The sequence below is a fragment of the Notolepis coatsorum genome (genome assembly GCF_963971535.1).
Source record: "Notolepis coatsorum genome assembly, chromosome: 2".
Taxonomy (NCBI): Eukaryota; Metazoa; Chordata; class Actinopteri; order Aulopiformes; family Paralepididae; genus Notolepis; species Notolepis coatsorum.
This window is the reverse complement of record NC_140166.1, coordinates 226,692,046-226,703,894: the sequence shown is the minus strand read 5'-3', so window position 1 is coordinate 226,703,894 and position 11,849 is coordinate 226,692,046. Positions and strand designations below refer to the sequence as shown.

The 11,849-nt window shown below is 44.0% G+C and overlaps 1 protein-coding gene across 1 annotated transcript in view; it reads right to left on the bottom strand.

Moving 5' to 3' along the window:
• Nucleotides 1-6,260: 6,260 nt before the first annotated feature.
• The window catches only part of sgpp1b (sphingosine-1-phosphate phosphatase 1b), a 58,425-nt gene continuing 52,836 nt past the window's right edge, over nucleotides 6,261-11,849 (bottom strand). The window contains exon 3 of the mRNA XM_084337099.1: nucleotides 6,261-8,081. Coding sequence (XP_084193225.1) covers nucleotides 7,530-8,081 — 552 coding nt within the window. The 3' untranslated portion in view covers nucleotides 6,261-7,529. The remainder of the gene's footprint in view (nucleotides 8,082-11,849) is intronic.

Here is an 11,849-nt window from a genome sequence, read left to right as displayed (position 1 = left end):
GGGAGCAGTTAGGGGTTAAGTGTCTTGCTCAAGGAGCCCGGGAGGAGGGGGGGATCGAACCGGGAACTAGACGACTGCTCTACCTCCACTGTCACCCCGGAGAGAAAAGATAGTGATATACGGTGAGTCGATATTATATTGATACACTAAGTATTGATATTTAATCGTTTTAATTTTGCTTGGCAATCCCATTTAGCTGCAATACAAATTATTGGAGTGAAGTGAACAGACTGAAAACCTCATCTTATTAGATACAACAGATGTATAAATATTTTTTATTGCAGATATTGAGATTTTTAAGATTTCCATTGGGGACATAATTTGCAGTCGGAAAAAGGTAATAAATGTGAATATATGGTGATAATATGGTATTGTGGAGCCTCCCACCCCCATCACCCCACCCTCACCCACCTCCACTGGCTCCCCATCACCCCACCCTCACCCACCTCCACTGAAATAGAAAAAAATAAGAATCGTGATCTCAATTCTTAAGAGAGAAAAATCGTGATTCATATTTTAGCAAGAATCGTGCAGCCCATCAAATCCGGCATCACCTACAAAACCCTCCTGCTCACTTACAAGTCCCTCCATGCTCTGGCACCTCAGTACTTCACTGACCTCCTCCACCCCCTCACTCAGTCATGGTCCCTGCGATCCTCGGACACCGGTCAGCTCTCCATCCCCCGAACCAGACTGCAGACCTTTGGGGACAGAGCTTTCAGTGTGGCGCTCTGGAACTCCCTCCCTGCAGAACTCCGCAACGCCCCAACTCTGGAGTCCTTCAAAAAACTCCTCAAAACCCACCTCTTCAACATGGCCTTTGACCCCTAATTTCCTACATTGAATGTTGTGTCTGTTATTGTTGTTTTCCCCCCTATGTAAAGCGACCTTGGGTTTTATGAAAGGCGCTATATAAAACAAAGTTATTATTATTATTATTACCCAGAGCATGGAATAATAGTGGATCCTGTACTGATCCTCTTGTCACATGGGAACTGAACCAGCATTATATATTATATAAAAGCACAACCAGTAGACTCATGCAGCAAAAAAAAGAAGAAAACATGTCTTAAAGTTAGGTTGATCTGATGAATTAAAAAAGAAACAAATAGTGCATTTAATTCTTTTGATCAATTTATTGCAGTTAATTCACACAAACAATCTGACAGAATAGAGCTTCATTTAATTAGAGATCATAAAATTCAACGATAAAATCTGTAGATATAAAAAAATACCTGTGAAACTGCATAACTGGTCCTTAATATTATAATAATATCGACGTCTATCTAATCTGACGCAGATCAACCACAGAGGTTTGGAGATGAGAACAGTTCACCCCCCTGCCGGTGTGGTGGATAGAATACAAACGTACTAATCTCACCAGATGGCTGAATCACCAGAGAATGTATTTGGTCTTGAAAAAATAAAATAAAAAGACAAATCTCAAATATACCCACTACACATTTCTTTTGTCATGCAAAATATTCAACGTATGCAATGTGACAAATAAAGTATTGAAAATCAAACAGTTGGTGTTAAAGAACGCAGGGAGATGAAGTAAGTCAAGTAACAACGGTGATGGTGACTCAGTAGTTGCTGTTGTTAAACCTGAGCTTAGTGTGGTGATGACCAGGGAGGATAGAAAGGATGGCGATGACGTCTCTTCTACGCTCCTTGGTGGTGATGACGGTAAACAGTTCTATGGTTATGGTGCGAAGGCGACGCCACGTGAGGCTCTGACATGGAGGACTTTAAGACCAACCTGCACTTCTTTTACATTAATTTCTTAATAAAATGTTTAACATGCCTAGTAATACTTTACATTTCACAGGCCTTACAGCAAGGGTAGGGATAGATTCATTTTCAATTCAATCAATCTATTAATCCAGGATGGGGATTATCTTCAAAAAAAAAATACAGTATATATATTTTTTTCTTTCTTAAATATATATAATTTAAAAATCATATTAATCTTTTTGAAATAGGATTTTTTTTATAGTATATAAACATATTTTATACTCAATCAAGGAAATTATTGAGAATGATGTATTGTTAGTATGGGAAATATATGTATATATTTTCTCTCTATATATTTTTCCATTTCTATTTTGAATTGACTTGAATTGAAACTGAACCGAGCCGAACCCAGCTGGCTGACGGCGTCTTCCTGAACCGCAGTAAAAAGGCACTGGAGGCACGGAGGACATAACAACAGCTGAGCTGAAGACAAGAGCTACACAACTGAACCCAGTTTTCATATTTGGTCAAGGTAGAAAAACAAACGGCGATCGTGTAAAAAGTCCTATCTCTGAGATTCACCACTTCCTGTAGGAAAGTAGCCCAAAAAACGCCTTTCGGAGAGGGGAAAACATCGACGTTAAAAAAGACATATTCTTTTAAAGATAACAAAGAATACACACAACTATTAACCACAGACAAAAAGTCTTTCTTCAATCTCTTCGACACTTCCTTTTTCGGCTCAAATCGAGCGCATCAGCTCTCTTTCTACGAAGGAGAGAGGGAGAGGGAGGGAGGGGGGGTGTTTTTAGTCGGATGGGAAAAAAACATCTAACAATACAAGCGAGGCCGCCGTCGCAGAATCTCATCACCGTCAGGAAGTTTGTTTTTATCCGCCTGCATCGAATCTCATTTCCCCATCTCTCTCCCATCGGCAGGCAGCAGGACTTCCTGTGTCCAGATGAGAATACCTGGTGGTGCTGCCGGACCCGGCTTTGGAGCGCTCCTCCGCAGTTTAACCCTTTCACTACCACACTGCAGACGGTTGACCTTCTGTTGTGTGTGGCAGCGAAAGGGTTAACCCTTTGTCGTATGGCAGTGAAAGGGTTAAGCTTCCGTATTGTCGCAGTGAAAGGGTTAACCATTTTGGTAGTGCGGTAGTGAAAGGGTTAACCGTTAGTGGCGTTCGTGATATGCCCTGTTCCAGCTCCTTTACTGCACAGAGCTTCTGTATTGTCCGGCGTCCATAAACAACAACAACAACAACAACAGCAGCAGCCTCCTTCCTCTCTCGGTGCAGTGGGTGGAAAAACATGACGGACAACACGCTATAAACACGGGACAAACACGCGTGTGCGTGCACAGGTCAAGGCCACAGGATGGGAATAATTCACAGACACACAGCTCTTACATTGTGCGTATATACGTGTGTGTTTGTGTGTATATGTGTGTGTTTATGTGTGTGAGTGTTTGTGTGTGTATATGTGCGCTTCACCACACTGTGTGACCGGCTCACAGGGAAACAGTGCATTCTGGGAACAGTGCATTTTCTATCAGGGAGGACAGTACCATATATATATCTACACACTAGTATCGCTGTAATTACAGGACTTCCTTGAGAAGTCAATGTCCTTGTTAGCCAACTTAAGACTAAATATTCTTATCTTGGTCGAGGCCGTCCTTGGTTCAGATGACAAACCGTCCCTCAGGCAAGATGATAAAGCAATTACGACTTCACGGAAAGTACTACTCTACTAACGAGTACATGCTATTACAGTAAAACAATGTGATCAGTACATGCTGATGATCAATACATCACCTGGACGTCACTAAACCCCTGCCGACATGTAGCATAGTTTCTCACCGTTCCTCGTTTGTAAAAAGGCAGAAGAAACAGTCTTCTTCTAACAACTAACCAAACGTGTTCTATTTCAACAGGTGGTTCTTACAAAGTTGTTAAAAAGATCACAGGTAGATATCCCCGGCTGAGACAAAAGATCCCCGGTAGACGCCCCCGGCAGAGCGCTTCTCTTGTACTTGAACAACGGTAAAACGGACAAAGCAATGACAAACAATGTGTTTCCCGCCAGGAATAGGTTTCTAAAAGCGACACGAGTTAATGTAACACGTTAGGACGGTCCTCCACTAAAGAAATCATTATTCCACTAAGTAGTCATAGGACTTTTGTCATCTAATAGTCACCTAAATAGTCCTAAGACCTTGTCAACCAATAGTCATCTAAATAGTCCTAGGACCTTTCAACCACTAGTCACCTAAATAGTTCCAGGACTTTTCAACTAATAGTCTACCAAATAGTTCCAGGACTTTTCGAATAATAGTCAACTAAATAGTCCTAGGACTTTTCTCAACCAATAGTAAACTAAATAGTCCTAGGACTTTTCTCAACTAATAGTCACCCAAATAGTCATAGGACATTTCTTAACGAATAGTAAACTAAATAGTCTTAGGACTTTCTCAACCAATAGTAAACTAAATAGTCCTAGGACTTTTCTCAACTAATAGTCACCCAAATAGTCATAGGACATTTCTTAACGAATAGTAAACCAAATAGGCTCAGGACTTTGTCAACTAATAGTCAACTAAATAGTCCTAGCAATTTCTCAACCAATAGTCACCTAAATAGACCTAGGACTTTGTCAACTAATCCATTAGTTGACTTTGTCGATAAATCTGTAAAATCTGAGTTTCCCACATGGAATTATGCAGAGGGAACTCTTTAAATCTAGTGCTTACCAGAAATGTGCTTATCATTCTTCAGGAAATAACTAATTCAGCATGGAAAAACAACAACAACAACATAAAAACCGCCTTAACAACATAAAAACCGCCTTAACAAAACCAATTAAGATCAAAATGAGCGATTAATCAAGCAGGACTATTTCCTGAACCCTTCCGCTCCCCACCAGCCTGGCCTGTCACCACAAATAAGGTAAAAACAACATACCAGACCTAGAACACGTCTATGTGTCTGTCGTAATTACAGATGACACGTCACATAGGCCACCCTGGTGGAAAGACGAGTGAAAGCGTTGGTCGCTGCTGAGACAAGCAGCGCTGAGGGATTCCTCGCATTCTTCCAACACACCTCCACTAGTTCAACTTGGTCCCTTCACACAGAAGACAGTCTATATAAGAACATGTATAGGAGGGGAGTGGGGGACATACTGTGATCTCAAGGTAGTTTATTATTCACTACGCTGCGACAACTGCTGCATGAGTCACACATTCTACCAGAGAGGAGAGCAGAGGAGGAGAGGAGGGCAGAGGATGAGAGGAGAGCAGAGGAGGAGAGGAAGTAGAGTAGAAAGCTTTATTGTCATTGCACAATACAGTACAACGAAAGGAGAGGAGGGCAAAAGAGATAAGAGGGTGGGACATAAGAGGAGAGAGAGGGGGGGGGGCATAATAGGAAAGAGAGATAAGAGGGAGAGGGTGAGACATAAGAGGAGAGAGAGAGCGATAAGAGGAGAAAGAGAGACAGAGATAATAGGAGAAAGAGGGAGAGAGGGGCCTCTTATTGAAGAAGTGGAAGGTGAGCGTTCTCTCAGTGCACTGCATAGCGACCTAGTTTTGCTTTCTAGCAACGGTCACAAGGATTACCAGGTCAGATTCCACAGAAAGACCAAATTATTTATGAACGCTGATGAAAAAAATAGGCGGAAAAGGTGCAGCTGTACTGGTGAAGACAATATGGTGATGGTGACAAACCCGGGTTGCTCTTCAATGACGAGACAGTTGGTCTTAAAGACAGAGGCTGTCCATTTGTCCAAATTAGCTTACCGTCTTCTCCAGAGAGAGAGACAAGAAGATAGATACCAGTTTTCTCTCTGTGTGCGTTCAGTAGAAAGCTATCTGGCTGCACTTTAGCCTAGCTTAGCACAATGAATGGAAGCGGACAGAGCCGGTTAGCCTTCGGGGGAGAGGTGTTAGTTGGACAATGCCTAGGCTAACCCAATTTCCCCAAATGTTGTCGTGTTCCTTTAACAAGGAGGTCCATAGTAGAGGTGCCAGTCTATCCTCGAGATTCAATAACGGATTTGTGCTCGGAGGCTGCCACCACAACCAGAGAGTCACAACCAGAGTGCCTCGGAAAGACGAGATCGCCGTTTAAACTAATCTCGTCTTGGAAAGAGTGGATGGACATTTTGCTAGCCTGCAAAAAACATGTGGCAAGTGTTTCTTACAACAGGGCTAGTAGGAAATTAACCTCACTAGCCAACATTTGAATGTAAATGTATGGAATTAACCCTTTAACTACCACACTACAGAAGGTTAACCTTTCACTACCACACTATATAAGGTTAACCGTCTGTAGTGTGGTAGTGAAAGGGTTAAGAGCCAAACAGCCCTGCTGTGTCCACTTTTCGAGGCCGTTCAATTGTTTGGTGAGTGTCTCTCTCTCTCTCTCTCTCTCTCTCTCTCAGCCTCGTGGCTTCCCCCTCGAGAACAGTGTTGTCTCCACGGACTCCCCCCCCCCCCCTCCCCCCCGAGACACGAGACGCTCCCTACGCCAGAAGTGGATACGTGCGGTCGAGACATCCGCACCTATCAAACAGGAAGTGGAATGCGAGCGGTCGAGACATCCGCACCTATCAAACAGGAAGTGGAATGCGAGCGGTCGAGACATCCGCACCTATCAAACAGGAAGTGTGACTCGACACATTTGGACTCCCATCACCCTGACAACCCCTATAGAAAAAAGGCTATTTAAAACTCTGTACGTTCCCCACACAGTGACAGAAAGCAATGCTCTCTTTCCTCTCTCGGCTTCCCTTCTGCATCATATGTGCCCAGTCATGGCTTTTCTTCCGTTACACCACAGAAAAACCCATAAATCTTCCAAGAATAAAGACGGAACAAGTTCAACAGGAAAGAAAACACCAGGTACAAAGAGCCCTTTAGAAAAATACTGTACATGAACGATTAAAACCTTCGATACAGCCTGAAACCTTTTTACATAACTCTTAATATCAATTTGAAAGTTCCGTTAAATTCAATGAACCACAGAGGTGACTGGAGACTGAGGAGTTTCTCCAGAACCATCAAGAACTAGGATGAGCTAAAGAAAGTCACATGTATCTTATTGCCTTTAGAAATGATAGAATTCTGATCAACATTAAATAATAATAATAATAATAATGATGATATAATAAGACACAGGTCGTAGCATGTAGCCATCAGTGGCATTAGGTTAACAGAGTCTTGTTTGTTGATGCTAACAGTTCTATAGTGGGCTGGGGACCAGGAAAGACATTGATAGACAATAAAACTGTCCTTGTCGATCAATAGCTCCGGCGACCAGTGCTAACTGGCATAGCTAACTGCCTGAGACCGTTTTTACCCATAAAATCAGTTGCTTAATTATTTTCACAGTCCAAAATTACTTAAGTTGGTTGGTCACCTGCCAGAATTACTGAAAGAGTTGACAGAAAACACTAGCAAACGGCGATGTTTACTAATAGAATTTAGGTGGCATTTGGTTGCGTGCCCTGTATGGAAGCCATACTCGGAAGGCAAGGAGGAAGGAGCCTGGATAGGGGTCTACAGTGAGAGGAGCCGGACTGTCCAGGAGGAAGACGCCCTCTGCGCTCCTAACCGTACCCACTGACCCCCGTCTCGGTGTCACGTGGAGGTCATGTGACCACCCTGCAGCCTCCTCCGGCCGACACCAGCCTCCCTCCGGTGTAGGAATTGCCAAAAAACTATAACAGCATTCAGATTATTATACAGAGGTCGCTTCTCCCTTCTTCCGGGTCGTCGTCGCCGAGCGCTCAGGAGAGCTGCAGGTATCTGAAGAGCAGCGGGACCAGGAAGACCACGTTGAACCCCACCGTGCCGTACACGATGTAGCGGTAGGGCAGCTCCACCTCCATGTGCTGCCTGGCCTTCCTCACGTCGTCGCCCGGGATCCCCGCCACGCGGCACACCAGGGGGATGGCGAGGGCCTTCATGAGGGCCCGCGAGGCCACCAGCACCAGCACGCCCAGGAGGTGCCTGGTCACGGCCGCGCCCACCAGGCCGGCGCCGAGCGAGGGCATGGCGAAGGGGATCTGGTCCGCCGGCAGGTCGCTCAGGAGCCCCAGGCGGTTGTTCACGTGAGAGCCCAGGGCGATGCCGGCGCCCGTGCCCAGGATCTGAGCGGTGTCCCCCCGCGAGGTGCTCCAGGTGTCCAGGGTGAAGGAGAAGAGGCCCGCGGCCAGGTGCACGCACACGATGACGGCCGGGGCGCAGCCGCTCGTCAGGTTGAAGTGGTCGATCAGGTCCAGGCTCGGGAGGAAGAGGATCAGGATCAGGACGCTGTACAGGAAGCCCACGATGACGTCCTGTAGGAGAGACAAGACGAGACACGGCATGTCAGACAGTATAGGAAGCCAGCTATAACGTCCTGTAGGAGAGACAAGACGAGACACAGCATGTCAGACAATATAGGAAGCCAGTTATGGTATTATGTAAAAGTGCTCCATGTTATATGTAAAAGTGCTCCCTGGTATTATGTAAAAGTGCTCCCTGGTATTATGTAAAAGTGCTCCCTGCTATATGTAAAAGTGCTCCCTGCTATATGTAAAAGTGCTCCCTGGTATTATGTAAAAGTGCTCCCTGCTATATGTAAAAGTGCTCCATGTTATATGTAAAAGTGCTCCCTGGTATTATGTAAAAGTGCTCCCTGGTATTATGTAAAAGTGCTCCCTGCTATATGTAAAAGTGCTCCCTGCTATATGTAAAAGTGCTCCCTGGTATTATGTAAAAGTGCTCCCTGCTATATGTAAAAGTGCTCCCTGGTATTATGTAAAAGTGCTCCCTGCTATATGTAAAAGTGCTCCCTGGTATTATGTAAAAGTGCTCCCTGCTATATGTAAAAGTGCTCCCTGGTATTATGTAAAAGTGCTCCCTGCTATATGTAAAAGTGCTCCCTGCTATATGTAAAAGTGCTCCCTGGTATTATGTAAAAGTGCTCCCTGCTGGGGCGCCCCAGTGGCGAACCACATAGCGCGCTCAGCCGCGACACGGCCGACCCGGGTTCGATTCCCGAACACGTCATTATTTGCCGAATGTCTTCCCCCCACTCTGTCTCCCATTCCTCATCTGTCTCTCCCTACTGCACTGCCCAGTAGAAATAAAGCGATAAAACACCAAAATGAAAAGTAAAAAAAGAAAAAAAAAAAAAAAAAAGTGCTCCCTGGTATTATGTAAAAGTGCTCCCTGGTATTATGTAAAAGTGCTCCCTGGTATTATGTAAAAGTGCTCCCTGGTATTATGTAAAAGTGCTCCCTGGTATTATGTAACTGAACTATCCCTCAATGGTTACGTCGCAGGAGATCTCATGCCGCAACGACAGTGGCCAGAGGTAGAAAGTCAACAGAGGGTTGATCATAGAGTGTTCCGTCAACAGTTCAGTTTGTTTAGATGGGGGGTTGGGCTATAATAGGCGGTTCAGGTAAATATTTAAAAAGACAACTACGTTCAGGGGGGTTGTGTGCGTAGAGTAATAAGAGGATGTCCTGCAGCAAAGACAAACAGCAGCTGCCGGTCTGACAGAGGTGGTCTGGCTTCTGTTGCTGGATAATAGGGGGTTGCTGTAAATATCATAATTCATAGTATTCTCATGATCTTGTATTGACTTCCAACTAGCGCTGGGAGGTATACCAAATATAAAGGTATACCGTCATGGATCCATGCAGAGGTATGGGTTTTTACTATACTGTTGTCCACGTTATATATGCATATTGTAAATATATACTGTATATCTACATGAAATGTTATCTATATAGCACCTTTAAAGTAGTATTAAAAATATAGTATGGCATATACTGTATAAATATGATACAAAATGATATGGTGTGGATACAGTGTGTATAATATGGTTACTACAACACAGCTCATAAGTAACTAAACAAAATGTCAATAGATCCTTTTGCTGTTGGTAAACAAGGACAATACTACATACAATACAATACTACACTGTCTGATTCAACGCCGGTGGGCTAACTGCCAAAGTGGCTTACCAGACACTGCCAAAATGCACCGATATTTGGCAAGTGGCTGGAGTTAATTCATTCATTTTATTATTATTATTATTATTTTGAAATCCATCATAGAAGGCTTTTATTGATTAATTTCACAATGACCAAAAAAGAAAGTGTCAACCACAGTGTCAGGAAACAGGAAGGCAGAAAGTCCAACCTGACCGTGAACTCTGGACCGTCAGCGCTGAGGGCATCACTTACTCATCCACCCACACAGAAAACCATATCTCCCGGTCCTGCTGTGTGTATACAGTATGTACGTGTGTGTGTGTGTGTGTGTGTGTGTGTGTGTGTGTGTGTGTATATTTGCGTGTATGTGTGTGCATGTTTGCGTGTGTGTATGAGTGTATGTGTGTGCATGTGTGTGTGTGCATGCGTGCAGCAATTGTGAGAATGCTACACACATAAACCGGGCTAGATAAAATGTGTTGAGTCGGTCAGAGGTGACTGGAAGACAGGGAGTGGCCTGGCTGTCTGTGCTGCTGACGTGTGCTATTGGTACATAATTATGATTATTATCAGTAATTGAGTGGCGGCTCCCCATTTTAAATGTACAATGTCAAAGAAATGAAGAGGGAAGCCACTGTGTAACACAAAAGATGAAGAAGGAGAAGGAGAAGAGGAAGAAGAAGAAGGAGAAGAGAAAGAAGAAGATGAACACGAAGAGGAAGAAGAACGAGGAGAAGAAGAGGGAGAAGAAGAAGAAGAGGTTTCAGTTATAAATGCAGAAAAAACCCCACATCTGTCAACCCTTTCATCAGACCTACTCTGACGTACAACATGTAAACATACATCAACCCTGCCGTCACCTCCCTGCCAGCCGTCACGTCAGGCATTAAGCCCCTGCCGGCCTGTACGCGCCACAGAGCAGGCCTTCCCGGCAGAGGTGGCATCACGTGCCGCTGGCATGCGGTGCAACTGGTCTGGTAACACATGTTCCAACCACTGCAGTCCAGCTGCTCAGCCTCCCCAGGCTGCCGAGGCCACATGGAGGTTTCTAACGCTCATATTAAAGGGGAACTATCTTATAAATGGCCTTTTTCAGTGTTTAGCATTGTTTCCTAGCTATGTGGATTTATATTAATATGATCTATGTCTCTAATTCTCATATTGGCGCATGCTTCCAATTCTCCTCTCACAATATTCACCCTCACTGAACTGAGTCATCTGAAAATGTGCTGATTTGTGATGTCAGAGAGACACCGCTGCATGATAATGTTCAGGCAAGGCAGTGGTTTACCATTGTGGTTGGAGCCCAGGCTCAAAACGGCTTAAGATCTTGAGGTAGAAAAATGCTGTTTTTGAGGACTTCATTAGAAATATAAAACAATGAATTAAAAAAATAAAAAATTACAGAGGTGTTCCATAAACTCACAGGAATTGTGTAAAAGTGCCCAAATAGTGAAAGAAATAGTAAAATAGTTCCCCTTTAACCGCTTCACTGCCACACTACCAAAGGGTTAACCCTTTCACGGCGACAATACAGAAGGTTAACCCTTTCACTGCCACACGACAAAGGGTTAACCCTTTCACAACCACACTACAGAAGGTTAACCCTTTCACTACCACACAACTAGTGAAAGGTTAACCTTCTGTAGTGTGGTAGTGAAAGGGTTAACAAGACGGCATGTGAATGTGAACTTTGATTAACATACTATAATCTATTCTAGGGATACACTGATAACACGTCGATACTGAGTCAGAGTCCGACACAATCTGTATCGGCTGGTCCGAGAGTATTGATCTGATCCACATTAACAGAGCAGTGTAGACTTACAGTAGATCATCAGTTTTGGGTCATTGGACAAATATTTTGATATAATGAATTTCTTTCCATTACAGAGGTACTGAACTGTACTCAACTCAAGTGCTTTGATCTCTGGCATGTTATGCATGGTTCTTGGTTTTTGGGGAATTCTCCCGATACCAATACCCTATTTTAGCCTGGTAACCAGTATCGCTATTAGGGATCGACTGATGTGTTTTATTCAGGGCCGATACAGATTATTAGTAATCAAGGAGGCCAACGGGCGATATTTGGGGCCGATATTCAATTGCAGTAAATGT